Here is a 21473-nt window from a genome sequence, read left to right on the forward strand (position 1 = left end):
TTGCATTTTTCAGCAACTCTGAAATTTGGACTATATTATCGTATTATTAATGATGAGGGATCCAAACAAAGAAGTGATAAGATAATGATGCAAGCAGCCAGTGGGCACTGCTAGCACCAGAGTGGGCCCTTCAGGCCTGGTACCTAACCCTGCATCTTTTGTCCACTGAGGAAACATCTTTCTCAGGTCGTCATCTAGATCATCTTATGGATGTTTAACCTCTGTCTGTCTTTCTGTCTGTCTGTTTGTCCCTCTGTCTGTCTATCTCTCTGTGTATTTGTGTGTGTGTTTGTGAATGTGTGTATGTGCATGTGCACTCACACACACATGCACTTGCATGGATGCACACATGTGCGTGTAAAGTATGGAGATGAGAGAACAAACTTAGGCATCATTCTTTTGGCACTGATGATCTAGAACCTGACAAGTAGGCTGAACTGGCTAGCTAGGGAGTCCCAGATATCTACCTGTTTCTGCTTGTCCAGCAATGAGATTCTAAGTCCATGCTACTTAGCCCAGCTAGTTAACACATATTAAGGCTCTAACTCAGGTCTTCAGGCTTGTAAAGCAAATCAGTTGAACTATCTCCCAGCCCCCTATTCTAACCCATTTTAGCCCCATTTTCTTTCACTGCTATATCTAGTTACAAATAGGTACAGCCAAACACTGGAGAAAAGTGCAAGCCTATTTGCCTTTAATCACACACTTCTCTTCTAGATAATATGCAAAAGACGCAGGGGTAGTGATTCAAAACAATGCCAGCACTCACAGAGCTGACTCGCAGAGCAGTGTTAACACTCCCACAAAGAGCACGGGGCTGATAATTGCAAAGGACTTTATTCTGTTTCACATCTGAATTACCCTGAGCTTACTGTCCCAATTGTGCCTGAGTTGGTCAGGTCAGGTTCCAATTCTCCACGCTGTCTTGGTCAAGGGGGAAGTTTTGCTGATGTGCAGGACTCAGCTGAGAGTCAGGAAGCCCATGTATCCCCTACCCCTCTCCACACAACTGTGTGTTCTCACCATTCTGGCTATTCTCAATAAATCTCCTGCTGTCTCCATGGCTACTCACAGCCAAGACAACTGATCCCTCTGTGTTTCCATGACCTGTGCCAATGTTGCAGCATTAAAAGCTTCTTTTATGTAGAACTGTGTTAAAAGGACAGCTCCGAGGACTGGGGAAATGGTTCAGTGGGTAAGAGTGCTTGCTCTTCAAACATAAGACCCTGGGTTCAAATCCCTAGCACCCAGGTAAAAAGCCAGAAAGAATTCTCCACACACTCGAATACTAGCACTAAGGAGGAGCAGATACAGAAGGACTGATGGGGTTTGCTGACTTCTAGCTAAGCTTTCAGCTTAGTTAGAGTTGCTGACTCAAAAACATAAAGCTGAGAATGGTTCAGTGGAACACTCAAGGTCCCGCTTTGGCCTCCAGATGTACGCACAGGCATACACGCACATTCACACATGTGCATATTCCATACACACAAACACCCACACAGTACATTAATATACTATAAACAAACACATAAACCGTGAAAATAAACAATAATATATTCTGCATTTAAATTCTTGGCTTTGAATCCTATCTCTGTTATCATTTGTTATGTGAGCCAGGGCAGGTAATTTAATCTCTGTATACCAATCCCATCATTCAAATTAACTGAATAAGCTATTGGGGCTACTCTGTGGATTAAAAAAGTTTAGGCAGGGAACATAAGAACTCAAGAACCTTATGTGGGGGTGTTTATTATTGTGGTATATCATAATATTTAAATGTGTCCTTTTCTGTTTAATTTTGAGGGCCTTATAGGTATTGGCCATTTCTTATTATTCTATAGTTTTCTTGTCCCAGCACTATCTGTCACAGAGCAAAGGCGTTATTACTGCTTGGGTGAAAGAAGAGAGAGACTTTTATCCTCATGTGATTGAGGCACCATCAGACAATTAATGAATCCACTCACTGGGAGTGGATGCAAAACTTGCACACAGTCGCCCACACAGCATGCTTCTTTCAAGATGAAAGTCATTGTCTTCATCATTTAGGTTTACCCATGAAAAATGGAGATAGATCCACTGAGATGTGCCACAGTTGAGGTGCATTTTGGGATTTGGGGCTCTAGACACCCATGTAGTTTGAAGTCATCAAAGAAGCATCCTGAAGAAAATCAGGGTGTAACCTTAGAGGAAATATCAGGACCAGAAAGCATGTGGTAGGGCACCTCCTACAAAACTGTCTGGTGCCTGCTGTCCTTGGTGCTGTAATTAAACAAGAGACTCACAGAGCAAGAAACTGGGGATACCACCTTCAAAGCCTAGCTGCCTAATCAGGAGAAAGCTGGCTTCATCTTGAAAGCGGGAAGTAGTACAGCTCCATGATCAAGCACAGAATGAAGGAGGTCTCCTCACCAGAGGTGAGCAGTGGTGCCAGACAGTATTGCAGAGAACCATACTTCTGGTCAAGAAGGCTCTTACCAGCTTCCTGCCTCTGCATCAGGAACTGGGACATCCGGGTGATGAATAGGGGCATTCTACGAGTCCATCATACCATGGCCTTGTGGTTTGAACAAGCATGAGGCCCCAGAGTCCCTGTTCATAGCTTCAATGACACATGCAGACACAGGAAGCCCTTAGTCTCTTGAGCAGCTGGAGAGACCACAGGCTTCTGGAGCCACAGGCCCTGCAAAGCTCGGTGCAGAGAGAGAGAGAGAGAGAGCTCAGTCCATGCTCTGTGCATGCAGATTGCTGGAGCATGGCTCAGCTAACTTGGAGAGTGTTCTGGCTGTGCCCAAATTACAAATATATTTTGTCTGAGTATGTTCCCCCCTAATTTTTAAATGTATATGTATTTCAAGGGAAATTAAATCCATGGGTTTCTGCTTCATTTACTCTTAAATCATTAAAATGCTGTTTAAGAACATTAGGCATTCAAGGAGCTTTTCTAGACATTCTAATAAGCACTCAGAAGACTCCTTTCTCCCATTATAACAGTTGTATCAGGAGCCGATGGACTCGGAGTTCCAAAGGATGCTCCTCTGGCTTAGAATTCTCAGTGTGTCTATAAACCAAAAAGGTCTAACCCTGATGAAATGCAGATTCCCTCCTATGCAGGTGAGAATTCACTCTCTTTTTTCTTACATTGTATGTAGCATGGGGTCTTAGTGAAAAAAATAATTGCAGGGTAGTCTTGATGAAATAACCTGGCACAAGATAGCAATTAGTTCTTCAGATGTGGACCAGCTTCAGGTTAGAGAACCCGCCTTGTTCCTCTAGCAACACATGGAAGGTAGTACTCTGCTGTCTATCTCTCCAACAAAGCGCCCAAGACGACCAAGTCCTGAAGAGAAAGTGGTTATTCTTGTCTCATGGTGCCTATAGCAGTCTCTGACCAGCTGACCCTGTTGCTTTGGAGCCTGTGACATCATGACAGGTACCTGTGAAAGAAAGTAAATTCTGTTTACCACACTTTCAGAAAGCAAGAGTCAGAGTGTGAAGAAGGAGTTTGGGATCACAGTCCTTTTTAAGAGAACAGAAGAGAGCAGGGCTCCAGGTTCCTACCCTTTTTACTATACCTCAGCTCTGAGTTGAGCACCTCAGAACCACCTCCCAGGAGCATGGTCCTTGAGATCAAACCGTTAACACATTAATACATGGCCAAGGCAGGAAGTTTTAGCTTTATGAAACACTTTGTTTCCCATATGCCTCTTCCTCTCCTAGGTCTCAAGAAAGGACACACGGTTCTGTCATTCTGACTGTCCAGCTCACCCCCTATCTAATGGCCTTGGATATTTTCCTAGACTAAAGGAGAACAGCTGGCTTTTTACTGTCCCCAGAACTTCACCATATAATCCATTCAATAATTGTTCACTCACTTGAGAAAAATGTGTTGAGTTTTGGGTTTCAGGCATTATGTTAGTACACTAATACTGCTGGCTAGCCAGAACCATTTCTATCTCATGGGGATGGGGGATGGGCTTAGAAAATGATGCTTAGAGGTTTCCTTGCTCCCACAATACCCATCTCCATGTCACTGGCTCTCTAAGAAAACTCTAGCTGAAAGGTCACCTGGTGGCATTGTGCTATAACTGCTATAATTTGGATAACTTTTGGATAACTTTAGTGCCACTTGGCATGAGTCACTAAATAGAGGGACAAGTTACCCCTGTGATTGGTGGCTTCCAAGCCTCCCTTTAGGAAAACTGGTAGGATGGCTACTGGGTTTGAAGTAGAAAGGCTGAGAGCAAGACAGTGACCATTTGTTCATAGAGGGGGTAATGTATGCTTAATCAGTTCACTAACAGGAGAGAAGTTGTCCAGATCTTACAAAGACAAGTCAGAAGCCAAGCCATAGATTTTTTTAAATGAAAATTTGGCCAAAGTTGCTGTGGAAGCAAAAGCAAAATGTACTTTGAATGGAGAAATGGTGCCAACTCTATGAAATATAGCTGTTATTTCTCTATCTAATACAATTATAGCAAGAGACGGGGCTACTTCTCTGCACTGTAGGTAGGGATTAAAATTGGACAAGTCCTTCTGAAGGAATCTACTGTTTGGCACCCATGTGTTTGGAAAGTTGTCACTAGAGAGTGATATCCAGAGAAAGGAAGAGCGGGTAGCAAGCCCCATGCACTGAAACCACCAGGAAACAACTCATTTAAGAGGTTTTGCAGTGTTCTGTAACCTTTACACAAACTATTATTCTGGAATCACTTCTGCCTTTCAAACCTTCGTGGACACGCACCTTCCCCTCAGGTAAGGATGAGCCTCTCTGCTTTATGCATAGGGCTGACAGAAGAACAATATTTACTCCTGAGCACTGCATCATATTCTTTGGCATGTGCTCCAAGATCAATAACTGTGGGGCTTGTTACATTTTCTATCTACCCAGCTTTTACACTATGATTACAGCAGTACACCTTTCACCTCGGCTGTAACTAGGTAGCCTCAGAATATTTTATAAACCAGCTCTCCAAGAATCCACTGAGTTTTGTCTGACGTTTGTACTGGGCTGCAAGATGATGCTCGCAAAGTAAATATATATATATATATATAGGCTCTGCTCACATTGCTTACCATCAAAAATAACCTGAAATGAATTAATTCTGGTTTTTCCATAAGGTAACAGGGGTGTTTGCATGTAGCAAAAGAGGTCTATAGCAAACTAGGTGACCTGCTCTTGCCTTTGTGATATCTCTCTGGTCTAAGTGCTTACCCCTTTTCTTGCTCCTTTTATGGCTATAACTACAAGGTTTCTTGCATAGGGATCCTGCTGGGTCACACTGACTTATTTAATCCCATCTGCTTTACTTTGGAATTATCAGTAGCAAGTGTATGATGAGTCCCAATTTCTCCATGAGGACTAGTGCTGACACAAAGTGGGGGAGCTTCCTGAGGGAACTCCAGTCTAAGAAAGATGAGAGGCAACACATCAGACCGGCATGATTAGAGTCGGTGTAGCACCACACAGTTCCGTTTTACCGTCAGCTCAGTGATACCTTGTAGGCAAAGGCTTAACCAAGTAGAAGGCAAAGTCAGCCAGGTGGCTAGTTCTGAGTGTGCCTCCTTATGGGTTATGGACCTTGCCCATAGGGCTGGGGGCTTCAGGACCTCACTTTTTGCGAGGGTTATGTCTCCTTTCAGCGTTACTGTTTCTGCCGTTAACCTCCTTTTCCCCTTCGCTGCAGTTGACTGTAAGCCGGCCTATGTTCCAATTAGAAGAGAATATCTTAGAAAGTGAAAGAATGGACCATCTAGTGATTGCCATATGCAGGGATCCATCCCATAATCAGCTTCCAAACGCTGACACCATTGCATACACTAGCAAGATTTTGCTGAAAGGACCCAGATATAGCTGTCTCTTGTGAGACTATGCCGGGGCCTAGCAAACACAGAAGTGGATGCTCACAGTCAGCTATTGGATGGATCACAGGGCCCCCAATGGGGGAGCTAGAGAAATTACACAAGGAGCTAAAGGGTACTGCAACCCTATAGGTGGAACAACAATATGAACTAACCAGTACCCCGGAGCTCTTGTCTCTAGCTGCATATGTATCAAAAGATGGCCTAGTCGGCCATCACTGCAAAAAGAGGCCCATTGGACTTGCAAACTTTATATGCCCCAGTACAGGGGAACCCCAGGGCCAAAAAGGGGGAGTGGGTGGTTAGGGGATTGGGGGGGTGGGTATGGGGGACTTTTGGGATAGCATTGAAAATGTAAACGAGGAAAATACCTAATTAAAAAAAAAGAAAGTGATCATTCAACAGATAGCAAGGAAGCATCATCATTTTATGTACAAAGCAGTGACATCTTCTTAGTGGCTTGGGAGAATGTAACTTCTCGTGTGCCTTTTTCTTGGTCTGGCTTCTAAAAGTGGCATTAGGAATTCAAACACTCTGGTTTTGGGAGATGTTTGCTGAGGCTTTTATTGCAATAATTTTCAGCTTTATTTCCTTTTGTGTCAAAATATTATTTATATGTCTGGCTGAATGTGCTTTCCAGTCCTGTAATGTGCATAGAATTATGCTTCATAATGATAAGGAGTTGCAAAGAGCATAAGATCTGTGCATTTAAGACTGAATATACATAAGCATATTTTTAATTAATAATAAATCACAATATAGTATACATTTTAAGCTTCTCCATTTACTCTGTTATGAGTAAATCTGAACACCACTCCTTTATGGGGGTGAATGTCCACATGAGAGAGCTGGGTGGAGCTCTTAACCACCCACAATAACTAACGTTACCTAAGCTTTCCTATATCCTGCTGGGCCCAACCTCTAGATTCAGTTAAAGAGCCCACACCCTCCGATTCTCATGGCTTGTGAGCTATTCAAAGTCTCTCCAATTGAATCACTGAACTTTTTATTTTATTTGGGTATTGTCTTTATTTACATTTCAAATATTATCTCCTTTCCTGGTTTCCCCTCTGAAAAACACTCTTCCTCCTGCCCCATGCCCTCCCCATCCCCCTGCTCAACAACCCACCCACTCCCACTTTCTGACCCTGGCATTTCCCCACACTGGGGTATTGAGCCTTCATAGGACAAAGGGTCTGCTGCATATGCAGCTGGAGCCATGAGTCCCACCCCGTGTACTCTTTGGTTGGTGGTTTAGTCCCTGGGAGCTCTGAGGGGTACTGGTTAGTTCATATTGTTGTTCCCCCTATCAGGGTGCAAACCCCTTCGCCTCCTTGGGTCCTTTCTCTGGCTCCTTCATTAGGGACCCTATGCTCAGTCCAATGAATGGCTGTGAGCATCCACCACATCTGTATTTGTGAGGCACTGGCAGAGCCTCTCAGGAGAGAGCTATATCCGGCTCCTATCAGCAAGCACTTAAAGCTCCCCTTACATTTTAGGTCTTCCCATTACAATCACTCTAGATCCCTTCCTCAAACTCCTGAAGCCATGGACACTCAAAAGAAATGCAAGGCAGGGTCCACATTGTTCCTGTTCAGCCCATTCTCTGCTTGCTCCTCTTCAGGCTCTATGTCCTAATTTCTGTGAAGTTCCAGGCACATATGCCCGGGCTCTTTCTAGAGCAAACCCCATGTCATGCAGAACAGAGCAGCCTGCTTGCTCAGGGCCACAGGCCCTATCATGCCCCAGCTAGTCACGTGCTTTGTTGGCTTTGCCTTCCTCTGTGGAACTCTCCAGGGCTCTTCCAGAAAAGACGATCCCCTCCATTTTTAATGAATCTGAGCATCTTGCCAGGGTGAGAAAAAAATTTAGACAAGGCTGATAGCACTCTGGGGACAACTTGAGGCACCATTTTGAGGGCTTTGATTCTTGGAGACCACCTCACCGAGGAGATGGCATAATCAAGACTGAAAGGTCAAGAAGCAAGAATACTCATCAAGATGGAAGCCAACCTAGAGAAGCCTGGGCTCAATAAAATCAGTACAGGAACAGAACTAACGTTTCACTTCAAGAAAAGAAGCTCAGAGCTAATATCACAAGGAGTCCAGTTATCCTCAAAACTGTCAGTCCTTGGTGCAGGCCCTGACTGCTTGTGTACAGTAAATGACTGACCCTTACCTTGCTCTTCTAGTCTCCCAGCTTTGCCCAAGGACCACCAGCCAAGCTATGAGAATGGTTGGTTGTATCAACTCATTTGTTGGATTCATCTGGATAGACTCAGCTCTATTTTTTCATATAACATTTTACATCAATGTAAATGAAAATGTCCTACGTATGATGTTCCATTCCTGAAAAAAAAATAGAGATTGAAAATGTATAGATAAAGAAGACAAAGCCTTCAGTTGGGTTTGTTTATAAAAACATTATCTAGTTAACCCCATATACCCCTTGCTCAGTCAAAGTGGGTTTCTGATTTCTGGCTAATTCCCTACAGCTTGTATTCTCCCAACTTTTGATTCTTTATTCCTAAGAGAAAGCTGAAACCATGGGTCTCTGTCAGAGGCCAAACAACAAATTCATGGAAGCCTGGGACCCTACTGCTGATAACTCAGGACTGCAATGAATGGACATGAGGCTGGGGTGAGTCAAGGTGGACACATGGTTTCCCACTTGTGCTCCACTGGACTGAAGGACAGTGGGCCTCCAAGCAAATTTGCAATCCTAGAACCATCCATACTTCAAAGGTGATGGAGTACAACTACCACAGCAGGAGAGTTCAGCAAGACTGACAAATATTGCTGCCATACCCTGTGGAAGGCCAGTTTATTGCTTCCTTCTTGTTATTTAAATTGGTCACATGACTATTCTTTAGCCAATGGAGTGTGGAAAGAAGTGATGGTGTCAATTCCAATCAGAAAGTGGATTCACTGTCTTGCTAGAGTCCCTTTAAAGTGAGGTTGACAATGTGACACTGGGTGGACCTTGTGCTGGTTTTGATGTGTGGTAAACATATCTGAGGACAGAGGGATGAATGCTCATAGTATGGGGATGGGCAGTTTATAGTAGTCTCTGATACTTGAGAACATTTGCAATCACAACATAACCTGGGCTCATCCTGCTCCGACAGACCTCTGACCACTTCCTTTCCCCAGGAACAAGATCAGAGTATAGAGCACCAGTGGGAATAAAGTATCAGTTCAGAAATGTACAGCCTGGGAACAGAGTGGCTTTGTGTCTGAATGCCTAGATGCTGAAGGTATTCTCCTCTCAGTCCCCAGTGCTATCTATCGACCTCACTCAGCATCAGCGGGTTATCTTGTTTCCATTTCTTTTGGTAGCCTGGGTGTGCTGTACAGAAGAGAGAAAAGGTCAGAGAGGACATGCCAAGTCATTTCAGGAATTGGGCAGTCATGCAACTCTTCTTATTAACAAATCTGTGATGCAGGCAGGGGGCATGACACCTGAGTGTGCAATTCACCAGGGTCATCACTTTGCCTGGTACTAATCAGCGAAGGAAAGTGGAGCATCCACAGCGTTGTCGCCTCTCGCTAGCTGTGCGAGCGACCCCTTGTGGACAGAAGTGGAGGTGTCCACCTATCTGCAGATTCCCATCCTTCCCTAGGAGAGCAGAGCCTTGTCGCCAATGGCGTTTAGTTTTGAGAAATAAAATCAAGACATCTAGTAATACAGTGTTTAAATTCTTGGAAACTTCCTTGAAATTACCACTTGCTGATGAGGTTTTCCTTTGTGGTTTGGTTTCTCACCTAAGCCATTCACACTTTGTTCAGAATCTCAAATCACCTTCGCGTAGCAGACCAAAGCTGCCGTTTCCGATCTCAGAGCTAGGTGGGATTTTGCTGCTCTTCTCAACTGAGCTCGAGGACACCAGAGACCATCAACCAATTCAGCATCCAGTGGTGACTCCCTTAACCACCCCAGGTGGAAGCTGAGCATCCACCACTGCGTGAGAGTGGTTGTCACAACCACGGGTCAAGCTGAAATACCCGTTGCTGACAGAACCAAAATGCTTGTTTCTCCTCTGTGTTATTTTTCAATATCGGTGACTCTGCTTCCTGTTGTCCCTCTCTGGAACCTGAATACTGACTCTGGAGATGCGGCCTCTTGTATTGCCAGCGCTCCCATAGGCCAACAGGATGATTTGTTTTTGGAAATGTGATTTTTTTTTTTCCTTTCTCATTTTCTCAAATCAATGCAGAGGAGGTAGGACAGGGTCTCAGGTTTTTGGAGAAGCAAAATTAAATTAGCAAGTTAGGTGGACACACCAAAATTGGACAATTTGAGCCCCATTTTCCTTCGGTTGTTTAGACAGATTGGAACAATTTGAGTTTGCAGTTTGATCCAAAGGAGGAGTTGATAACTGGCTCAGAAATGAGCTTCCTTTAGACTCTGCGTGAGCTGCTTGAGAAGATGCTCAGGGCAGCAGCTGAGAAACCCTGCATCCTGAGGAGGGGTGGGGGTAGAGGATGTAAAGAGGGCCAAGTACTGCTTATTGCTTATCGCTACTCAGTAAAGCTTGCTGGTCGTTAACCTGGTAATGGAAGTCACCTCTGGGATTAGAAAGAAAAGAATAGCCCAAAGAGGATGTAGAACACACACTCCTCCGCCCCCACCCCTGCCCCCATCCCTGACTTCCCAACTGACAGCTGATGTTGTGTCCCCTCTGGGAGCCCGTGGGAGACTGTGGGCCGTCAGCATTCTAGACGAGTTTCCTCTGCAGCTGCCTGGTCCTGAAGAATGGCGAGATGCTTCTCTGCGAACCTGATAGGGCAAAAGTTTCCTCCTCAGCTTTTAATTTGTAAGCCTTGTGACGGTTTTTCATAATTATGACAGCCTGCCCGTGGAGCCCGCAGTACACCGTGCGCGCTCCGACTTTTCTTGTCCTTCAGCGAAAGCTATTTTGCTCATTAGCTTCAGTATGAGGGAGAAATTGCTGGCTCCCTCTGAAGATTTTGCCATTGGGTGACCTGATAAGCAGAATGCAAATGTGCAAATGTAGCTGGAGCCTAGTGCCTGATATCTCCCGGCTGCGAGGATGCATTTTTCTAAGTTGCTTCACTGACAGAGGAGAGATGCAGTGTAGCTGGGGACCAACTGTGAGGGCCAATGGAATGGATGGAGAGACACAGGCTTTCTGGTTCCTCAGCCCCAGCCGTGGTAGACATAAACTCTGAGGTATCTGAGGCTAGTTTTCACTCTACTGTTCTATTTTAATTATTTAATGTACAAATTAAGCTCAGACTTTCCCACATATGGGGCAAGTGCTTTACCACTGAGCTATACCCTCAGCCTGAATCTTGTGTCTGAGCATTATATATATGTAATATGTATAACATATATGTCTATGTATGTAATATATAATATTATATGACACACACACACACATATATATATATATATATATATATATATATATATATATATATATCTTAAAGTCATAGTTTCTTTAGGTTTCTTTTTTAATTCTTAGAAGTAGACTTTTCTGCATTGGGAACTTAAAAGAGTTATTTACTCAAGTTATATCATTTGAAAGGCCTTTTTTTCAATAAACACTGAAGATTCTTCATTATTATAAGATTTAGGAAGAAATACTCTTTTGTTTTGTCTTGTTCTTTTTGAGATAGAGTTTCTCTGTGCAGCCCAGGCCATCCTGGAATTCATTCAGTAGACTAGGCTAGCCTGAAACTCAGAGATCCACATGCCTCAGCTGGGATTAAAGGCATGAACCACTATCGCCTGCCTGGTCTAGGGTAAATCATTGTATGTCACTTTTATTTTTATTTTTTTAAACAACTCAACAAACATTTTGTTATCTCCTATTGTATGACAGAGAAGCAAGGTTCTTCCCCTAAAAGTTACCAGGCTCATGAGCTAACTGGCTAAGTGGACAGAGGTGACCTGACCTGTCTCATGAGGAAGGCTCTGGAAAGTCTAGGAACTGAGAGACAAAGAAGGCATTGTTCTCTATAGTATACCCAGCCTTTGACACTGGATCACTACATTGTCATCCTCAGTGTTTGCATCTGAGAATGGCACAACCCATCTGAAAACAAAACAAACTGACAAAACACAAAGCCGTGTCCTGTTTTAAGTAAGTTTATAATTTTGCACGCTTCATTCATAGATATCTTGGGACAAGTGTGGCTCATAGGACACAGGTTAAAGGCACTTTGGAGACTGTGGTGGTAAACCTGACACCTCAAGGCAGAGGAGTAGTCAGCCAGCTGAGAAGATAGTCCTTGTGGGAACGCATGCCTTCTTGTGGCTGCTGGGATGTCAGGATGAGAAAACTAGATTGGTAGGGTCAGAGGGACTGAGAACAGAGCAGGAAAACAGATGTGGAGCATCAGTTAAGAATTCTGAAACATTAAAGTTTGAATCAGGTATTGTTTTACCTGAAGCTTCAGAAAGCTGGGCTGGGAGGATCTAGTGTTTCAAGGAAACCTGGGCTCTACAGCAAGACTCCATCTCAAAAATGGGGAAAGGGAAATTTAGAGCCTTGTGCCAAGGAAATGAGATTTTGTCCTCAAGGTCAAAACCAAATGTTACATACATTAAAGCCTGGGAGAGATGGGAGTTTATATTTTACAAGGATGCTTGCTGACAAGAAGGAATGTAGGCTGGCAGGAAATTAAGACTGTACGTATTACGCTAGTAGTTCACTTGCAGGTTAAATAGGAAGGGGTTGGATCCTAACCTTGTACAAAGACCAGAGTAAGGGGAGAGTTTTTATGGCACTTGGTGGTCAGAATGGTCAGGATCTATTCAGAGTTTAGTTTAGATATGAAGAGCAGAGGGAGAGAGGCAGGCGCGGATGGTCCCTAAGATTCTGAGACCAGAAAGTGAATGGATAAGGAGTTGCTATGTTCAAAACTAAAACAGGAGGAGCAAGCTGGGAACAAGCCTTGGTGGGAGCTGGGGGTTGCATTTAATTTGGGTCTATGGAGATACCTAGCATCCTTCCTTAGCAAGGTTCAAGGTTCTACGACCACACCACATTTCTTCCTTTCTCTAACTCCAAGTTCACTCCCTTCCTTCCTCCCACTTCAGCTGCTCACCTTCCAATCTGGGTACATGCTACACACTCAATCTCTCTTCAATCTGTCTGCTTGTGTCATTTTGGGATAGTATTTTCCCTCTGATGTGCTTGAGTTGTTTCCCTGATAAATGGCTCCCCTCTTCAGCTTTCAGGCAGCCTTTTAAGATATTTTAATGCTGATAATTAAAAATAACAGTGAGTGAAAGAGACCTTTTCCTTAATGAATGAAGTTTCCCAAATATTTGGACAGAAAGAATGAAACTAAATTTCATATGGAAGAATAGTCATAATTGCATAATCTGTTATGAAAATAAAAGATCCTAATGACATGCAAAAATGGCAGGAAGATATAGCCACTAAAATGTGCACTTGTATAAAATTCAGAGAAAAATTAGCTATTTGAAAGCATTCATCAAACTGCTTATTTTGTAGCTTTATGGAGGGTGAGACAGGTTAACCTACTCATGGCAATCTTAAAAAAATAAAGAAGCAGCTGAGACTATAGTCTGTGTTTAAGCCCTAGCTCTACTGAAGGGATTGATTAATTAATTATTTAAAAGTAAAATGCCTGGGTCAAGAACACATTTGATAAAAGGGCAGAGTGACATCTGTCTCCTTTCTAGTTCCTATGCATTCAGCCTGTTTCTCAAGGAATCTCCACAGACAGGACATTCAAGTGGTTTGGGTTGAGTATCAGGCATCTAGTTCAAGCTCGCTGGATGAGCTGTGCCTCCTCATTATCTCTGCAAGGGGAACCGTGTTGACCACTGGGGTACTTAATGACCACTGTGGCCTAATCAGCTCCCCCTTCCTGAGACATACATTTTCCTGAAGGTCTTCCAACCAAAGTAGGCACTTGCTGTGCTCTGCAGAAACAGATAAGCAGTGAAGGCTGGTAAGCCTGTCTCCTTAGCATGCCTGTATACATGTCTCCTTGGGAGCATCAATGCCAGTGTCTAGATGGAGCCTCTGAGTTTGACAGTTGACAAAACTCCTATTTCCTAGGGGTCATTCCCCTTACTACCTCCTATAAGGAACCACCAGCATCCTTCCCTTCTGGATAGTGTTGTTTTGCTTTGTTTTATAATTTGAATGACAAGAAAAGAAGAAAATAGGGGCAGAGAGGGGGACAATATGATGCCATAAGATATGGGCCCCACAATGTCTCTGCTACTAGGAGAAATGTTTGAGGACAAATCCCTTTCATCTAGGAAGAGTTGTTGATCTCTCAGATATTATCTGTTCTCTAGTGACCAAACATAGGAGCAGAGACATTTTTAGTAAATGACCAGGGATGATGATACAAGGGGTATAGACTCTAATCTCAGCATCAGGGGGCATTCATGTGTTGGGGAAGCTGCATGACCCCCAGGTTCCCCAAGCTCTCCTCAGTGTAATCTCAAAGAAGAGGGAACACTGGAGCCCACCACTTAGTCAGCTGGGTTTTCTTCTTGTCTCTCCAAGGCTTCGTTCCCCTCATAGAAAAGTCAACTATCTTCCTGCCATCTACCCTCCTGCTAACTCAGTCTCTGCTGAGGGAAAATGGCCTTCCTTCCAGGCTTTCCTTTAGAATGTTTCAGAGCACCTGACTATGGGGCTGAGTCTCTGGCAGCCTCAGATCCTCCAACAATCTCTAACCAATTTCTCTGAGCTGTACAAAACGTGCTTGACTCAGTCTTGCTTCAGACGCCAAAGCAGAACGCCCCCAGAGCCTCCCACAGGACCCTTGAAGAGCATCTTACGGAGGAAGCTAGTGGATTCACCTGAAGGGGGTCATTATGGGGAGCAGGCACACTGTGTAGATACTGCCCCTCAAAGAGCCTTCGCCGAGGTTTTGGGGTTGTAAAATGAATATTTTATTACCTTATGAAGGGGAAAAAGATTAAATTAGCAAAATTATGATTTAAAAAAAAAAGGGATAACCTGACTTCAACCTTTTATTATGCTTCACACAACTAGACAGCAAATTGCGTGCTGGGGCTTCTGCTTAGATGGCTGTAAAGAATCTAACTTTGCTTTCAAATTAACCTGTCAAATCATATATTTATAAAGAAATGAAGGGAGGAAAATGAGGGGCCTGGGTAGACCCACGCATCAATTAGAGAGAAATTAATTACAATTTACCTGCATCAGCACATTAACACTCCCAAATTACGAAAGGAATGTCTCCCTACCAGGAAGAAAGTCAAAACAGCCTGCTTTGTGGGGGGTCTGGAGGGAAGGGGGTCACTGAGTATCCATGGAGGGTATGGAGAGGGGATAGAGAGGGTGGATGTTGTTGGAGCTGATAAAAGATGCTGGCAATTAGAATTCTTCCTGGTTGTGTTCAGGAAGACTCCTGTAGAATAGTATATCTTGCTGAGACAACCTCTTAGAGAACCTCCAAGTTCAAAACAATAAAGTAGACATTCAAGGGATAATGCCATGAACCCATGATGGCAAGAGGCCCCTTGTGTCACTAGGAGACAGAATCAAAGCCATCCGGGGAGCCCAGAAGAAGCAAGAATGTCAAGGAGAGAGTGAAAAGGATGCTGTGATTTGGACCAAAGGCCCTTGATTGGAAGGCGTGGTCTCCAGGGTGGTAATTTCAGGAGTGGTGCCAACCAGGACATTCTTAGTATCATGGGAGCTGTACCCTAGGAAGATGTGGGAACTCAGTCCATTTCTTTTCCTCTGTTCCTCCATGGATATCAGACGACAATTTCCCCTTCTGCTTACTTCCCATCCTGGCTGCCTGTGCACCTTGACCAGTGGCCTGAGACCCATTATCAGCTGGAACTCATAAAACAAGGACCTTTGAAGTCAGTCTTTTCAGATAAAGCGTAAGAGTGAAGGGAAGTTGGCTAACACAAGCGAGTGCTTGCTTTTCCTTTTCCTTACTACTTCAATTTTGTAGAACAGCTAAGACTTAACAAAAATAAGTTCAGGTAGGTTTGGCTGCCTGCATTCCAAGATAGAAAAACTATATGGAAAAAAAGGTCAATAATAATTTTGTCTTTTTTTTCTAATACCTACAAACAAACAAACTGTCTTTCTTTTTCTCTCTTCGTTCTGAATGACCTTTACAAACCTCTGATTCAGCTGCTTCTTCCCTCCAAGTGTACATGAACAGGCAGCTCTGTGTGGTGTTATAGACCCAGCCTAAGCCTCCCCACAGAGAAGCCAAGCACATTTCCTGCCCCATGATCTTATTTTTCTTCATTTAAGAAGTGCTAGAGCCCCTGGATGGTCACAGGATAGACTTAATGACCCTCAGGGATCTCATCAAAGTACACTAAGAAAAAGCATCCCTAAGAGGCCAGAGTGGAAAGAGGTTTTCATGGGACGGGGATCCTTTTTTGGCAGTGCTGGTCACTGATGAGATTTCCACTGGCATAAACCTGGACCACTGTGGCCCTAGGTTCCCACCAGGTCTTCTTGCTCTTTTCTTTCAGCCATCTAGAGTTTTCTGGGCTGGAACAAGGATGGGGCAAGAAGGAACACTGCATGCTGCAAAGCCCCATTTTGTGGTTTGAACTGTGATATGCAGGGTCTGGCTTGTGTGAACTTCCACTCCATTCTCATAGCCTCTGTTTTTATATAAAAATGTTAGGTTAATAATTCCCACAGTTTCCTCATCCAGAACCTTCAGTGATCAAGATGTAAATATAAAAACCCTAATAAATACTAAGATTTTAAACCATGCTGCTATGGGCTCTTCTTATTTTAAACATGACATATTTTGTTGTTTTTGATCTTTGGATTCTCCTTTTCTTTTAAGCAAATGCATCCTCTCTTCCTTATGTCTGCTTTGGCTGAACATCTTATGTCTGCAGCAGATGAATATGAAAACAACTTTTGCCAATTGAGTGGGAGTCTCTGGGGTCCATTAGATCATTTTCCCCCCTCTTTTAAATTTTTTGACTTTTCCTCCTGTGGCTGATGAAATATTAATGCCATGAGACAGTTTCAGAGGCATGGTTTTAGAACTAAGCCATTCTCCTCTAAGAATAGTTCTGAGGTAGGGGACCATGTGGCTTTCTGATAGACCTCTAAGCTTGCCTCCACTGCTAGCACCTCACCCTTTGCTCCAGTGTGTGGATATAGGTCATAGCCTGTTTGCCTTGGTAATGCTAAGGACTGGAAGTGACCCTATTCATACCCTCAGGACCATAGAGTCCACTAGAACTTTCTGGGATATGGGAAGAGCTGGGGGGAAAAAGCAGGAAAGAGGAAGGCTTGGTAAGAAACCTGCACAGTTTTACAGAAAGGGAAGGATGGAGGCAGGGATTGGTGGAAATCACCTGCATTCATCCAGCCCTCCATACTCTCAGGTTCAAATACCTAACGCGTCAAAAGAATCTTTAAAATTTGTATCTGCACGAAATGTGTTCAAGCTTTTTGCCACATACTTCTCCCAAATAATACAAAATAAAAGCAATTATATTGCAGTTACATTGTATTATAAACAATGTAGGGATAATTTGAAGAATGTGGGAGAATGTACATAGATTATATGCAAGTCCTATTTCATTTGGAGGACTTGAAGATTTGGATATTGGGGGGGGGGGTGTCCTGGACTGTCGCACTCCCCTCCCAGCCCCTGGATCCTGATGGAGAACTGCAGGGCTTAAAGCAGCCTGGATGCTGGACTGGGAACTGTTGGGGCCCTCAGCTGAGAGCCAGGTGCCACAGCAGCTTGTGGCTTCTTTCACCTTTTAAGCAGAGCACTGAGCAGCGGCATGGAGCACATTAGTCAGCCTAGCTTGAAGAACAAGGCTGTTAACGTCTCCCTCAAGGGCGGGGTCCAAGTCTAAACCCTCAGCGCTGGCTCTTACAGATGTGCTGACTAAAAGTGGAGGTAAGAGGCCTAGGTATAAAGCTAGTGTCACTGCTTATTGGTATGTCTATTCCTGACAGGACCATCACATCTGTACGCCTTAGACTCCTCCCATATGCAATGAAAATGATGACGGGTCCCCCTTCAGGGGTTGTCATAGGTTGTGACACCTAAGATAGGGTCAGTTTATGGGCCCTCTCTCCTGTCACTGTGCTCTCTCCTGTGAGACTGTGCTTACCTTGTTTGTAACATGAATGGCTGTTTCCCATAGCCACCCGTTATAGTTTAAAGAGGTTAAGGAAATACAGCAGCTCTGAGCCTTGCCTGGGAGAAGGGAGTGAGAGGGAGAGAAGTCATAAGTGATGGAGGTGGGAATGGGTGGAGGTGCTTAACCAGGGGCCTGGATGGAGCCCAGGGATGCAGTTCATGCGTTCTAGATGCTTCCACTGTCCAGGAATGAGGAGAAGATCCCTGTTCTCTTTCAGCATGTCAGTTTGTTATTTTCTATAGCTTCTGCCCTGTGGCAGTTCGAATGAAAATGGCCCCCATAGACTCCTAGAGAGTGGCATTATTGGAAGTGTGATCTCATTGGAAGAAACTGGTTGGAGGAAGTATGCCATAGGGCGAGGGCTTTGAAGTTTCAGAAGCTCAAGTCAAGCCCACCCTCTCTTCCTATTGCCTTTGAATCCAGATGTAGAGCTCTCACCTACCTCTCCAGCCATGATGATATTGGACTAAACCTCTGAACTACAAGCCAGCCACTATTAAATGTTTTCCTTGGTGTTGGTGGTGGCATCAATTCACAACAATAAACCCTAACTGAGTGTCTTAGTTAGGGTTTTACTGCTGTGAACAGACACCATGACCAAGGCAAGTCTTATAAAAACAACATTTAATTGGGGCTGGCTTACAGGTTCAGAGGCTCAGTCCATTATCATCCAGGTGAGAGCATGGCAGCATCCAGGCAGGCATGGCACAGGCAGAGCTGAGAGTTCTACATCTTCATCCAAAGGCTGCTAGTGGAAGACTGACTTCCAGGCAACTAGGGTGAGAGTCTTAAGCCCACACCCACAGTGACACACCTACTCCAACCAGCTCACACTTATACCAACAAGGCCACACCTCCAAATGGTGCCACTCCCTGGTCCAAGAATATACAAACCACCACATTCCACTCCCTAGCCCCCATAGACTTGTTAAAAAACATGAGTCTATGGGGGCCATACTTAAACATAGCATAATGCAAATGCATTTAGTCCAACTTTCAAAGTCCTCATAGTCTATAGCAGTATCAACAATGTTAAAAGTCCAAAGTTCAAGGGCTTTTCTGAGATTCATCCAACTAATTAACTGTAATCTCCAAAGCAAGGCAGGAAACCAGCTGGGCAAACTCTAAACTCTGCAGCTCCATGGCTGATGTCAAAGCAGTCTTCAGATCTCCATTCCTTTTTCATCTTTGTTGACTGCAACAAACTGCTTTCTCCTGAGCTAGTTCCACTCCCTGTTAGCAGCTTTCCTCAGCATGTATCCCATGGCTCTAGCATCTTTAACTTCTTTGCGTCTCCAAGGCAATTTCAATGTTACAGCTTCTTGTTTCAGTGTCTGGGATTCCACTTGATCTTTTGGACTCCTCCTAAGGGCTGGCATCACTTCTCCAGCTCTGCCCTTGGTAGCACTTAAGGCTCAGGTTGATCTACTCAACTACGGCTGCTGTTCTTGGTGATCATCCCATGGTACTGACATCTCCAATACACTGGGATGTTCCACTCCAACTAGGCTTCACCAATAGCCTCTCATAGGCTCTCTTCATGGTGCCAAGCATCAAATCCTTTGCCTGACCCCTTCAGTCCTGGGTCATCAACTACAGATGAGGCTACACCTTCTCCAATGGCCTTCCATGACCTCTCACAGTACCAAGCCTTAGCTGTTCTTCATGACACCTTCATGCCTTCAAAACCAGTACCACCTGGGTGACTCTTACACATTACCAAGTCCAGCTGCAGCACAAGGTACAACCTTGGCTATCTCTGGAACACAGCTTCTTTTTGCTCCCAGAAAACAACTCCCAGATTTCAACTCAGTGATGCTGGTCTCTTCTTAATCATTGCTAATGTCTTAGCTCCAGCTAACCAGCATCAATTGTCCCAGTACTTCCTTCCATTCTTAACTCTAGAGCCACATGGCTTATCCTGCCAAGTTCTGCTGCTTACAGGAACTAGAACATGATCCCCTTGTACTATTACATTATTACTGATTTTATGATTTCTAAGTCCTTCACTGCCTAAGCTTGGCTATCCTAATTCTTGCTCTGTAGATTGACCTTGAATGCAGAGATCAGCATGCCTGTCTTATGGGATTAAAGGTGTGTACCACCATGCCTGGATCTAAATTCAGCTGGGTAGGATCTTGCCCCAAGGTCCCACTCCCTTAATCTGTTATTTCCTATAACACAGGATTTTGCTCCATTTCACTTCCTGGTACCCCTTTAATACTCGAACCATATATTTTATATGAACCATAATTTTATATTTTTCTGTTCTAAGCTTGCTATGCTTGTTCAAACTTCTCTTCATAAGACTTAACCAGAGAACAAAGTCTCTGCTGGGCTTTTTTGAAACTTCCTTTGTCAATTCAATTAATCTGGGTCTTTTCACCTTTGCCTCAGGCAGACTTTTCAGACAAAGGTAAAAAGTAGCCACATTATTCACCAAAATACCACAAAAACAGTCTTTATGCCACATTCTGAAATTCTTCTCCTTTGAAATCTCTTGGGCAAGGTCAACACGGTTCAAATTACTCCCAGCAACAAAGTCTATATTCCTACTAGGATGACCGATTAAGCCCCACTTAAAGCATTCCACTGTGTTCTAAATCCAAAGTCCCCAAATCCACATTCTTTCAAATAAAAACATGGTCAGGCCTATCACAACAATACCCCACTCCCAGTACCAACTTCTGTCTTAGGGTTTTACTGCTGTGAACAGACACCATGACCAAGGCAAGTCTTATAAAAAACAACATTTACTTGGGGCAGAGGTTCAGTCCATTATCATCCAGGTGAGAGCATGGCAGTATCCAGGCAGGCATGGCACAGGCAGAGCTGAGAGTTCTATGTCTTCATCCAAAGGCTGTTAGTGGAATACTGACTTCCAGGCAACTGGGATGAGAGTCTTAAGCCCACACCCACAGTGGCACACCTACTCCAACCAGCTCATACTATACCAACAAGGCCACACCTCCAAATGGTGCCACTCCCTGGTCCAAGAATATACAAACTACCACACTGAGACATGCCCCCTAGGAAGAGTTGTCTCACTAGCCACAAAGGCAGCTCCACTGTGGCCTCCCAGACACTTTTCCTTCAAGCAGTCAGGCTTGAGATCTGAATCAGGTGACTGCAGTTCAGAACTAATGATTACCAAGCTGCTGATGCAAGCTCAGGCTTCTTTAAAGGTCAGCCACAACCATGAGAGAAGCAGCTGGGGGTTCCTAGCAAGACCACACTGCACAAACTGTAACATCTAAATAGACAAGGCTCCCACTGCTGATTGGCTTACAAACGCCCGCTAGCTCTTCCTCCTGACAGCAGCAAATGTGGAGACTGAGAGGGTTTGAACAGGGCAACTGGCCTGTCAGAAACAAACCAAGTCGTCTAGAGGATGAAAGAGAAGAGATTTAAATTTTGCATCTTTCATGCGAGTAAATTAACTTTGCTTTACTTGAAATAGGAGGCATAGG

General features: G+C 44.1%; 1 protein-coding gene across 2 annotated transcripts in view; it reads left to right on the forward strand.

The window, feature by feature from the left end:
- The window catches only part of Opcml (opioid binding protein/cell adhesion molecule like), a 1159039-nt gene that overhangs the window by 370665 nt on the left and 766901 nt on the right, over nucleotides 1–21473 (forward strand). Inside the window, exon 1 of one of the 2 annotated variants that reach the window (XM_029482075.2) lies at nucleotides 3029–3111. The exons of the other annotated variant lie outside the window; for it this stretch is intronic. Within the exon in view, the coding sequence (XP_029337935.1) occupies nucleotides 3090–3111 (22 nt within the window). The 5' untranslated portion in view covers nucleotides 3029–3089. Of the gene's footprint in view, nucleotides 1–3028; nucleotides 3112–21473 lie in introns of those variants that run through there. 2 annotated transcript variants of the gene reach the window in all.

This window comes from Mus caroli, unplaced genomic scaffold, assembly GCF_978045245.1.
Source record: "Mus caroli unplaced genomic scaffold, Mus_caroli_1 scaffold_11, whole genome shotgun sequence".
NCBI lineage: Eukaryota > Metazoa > Chordata > Mammalia > Rodentia > Muridae > Mus > Mus caroli.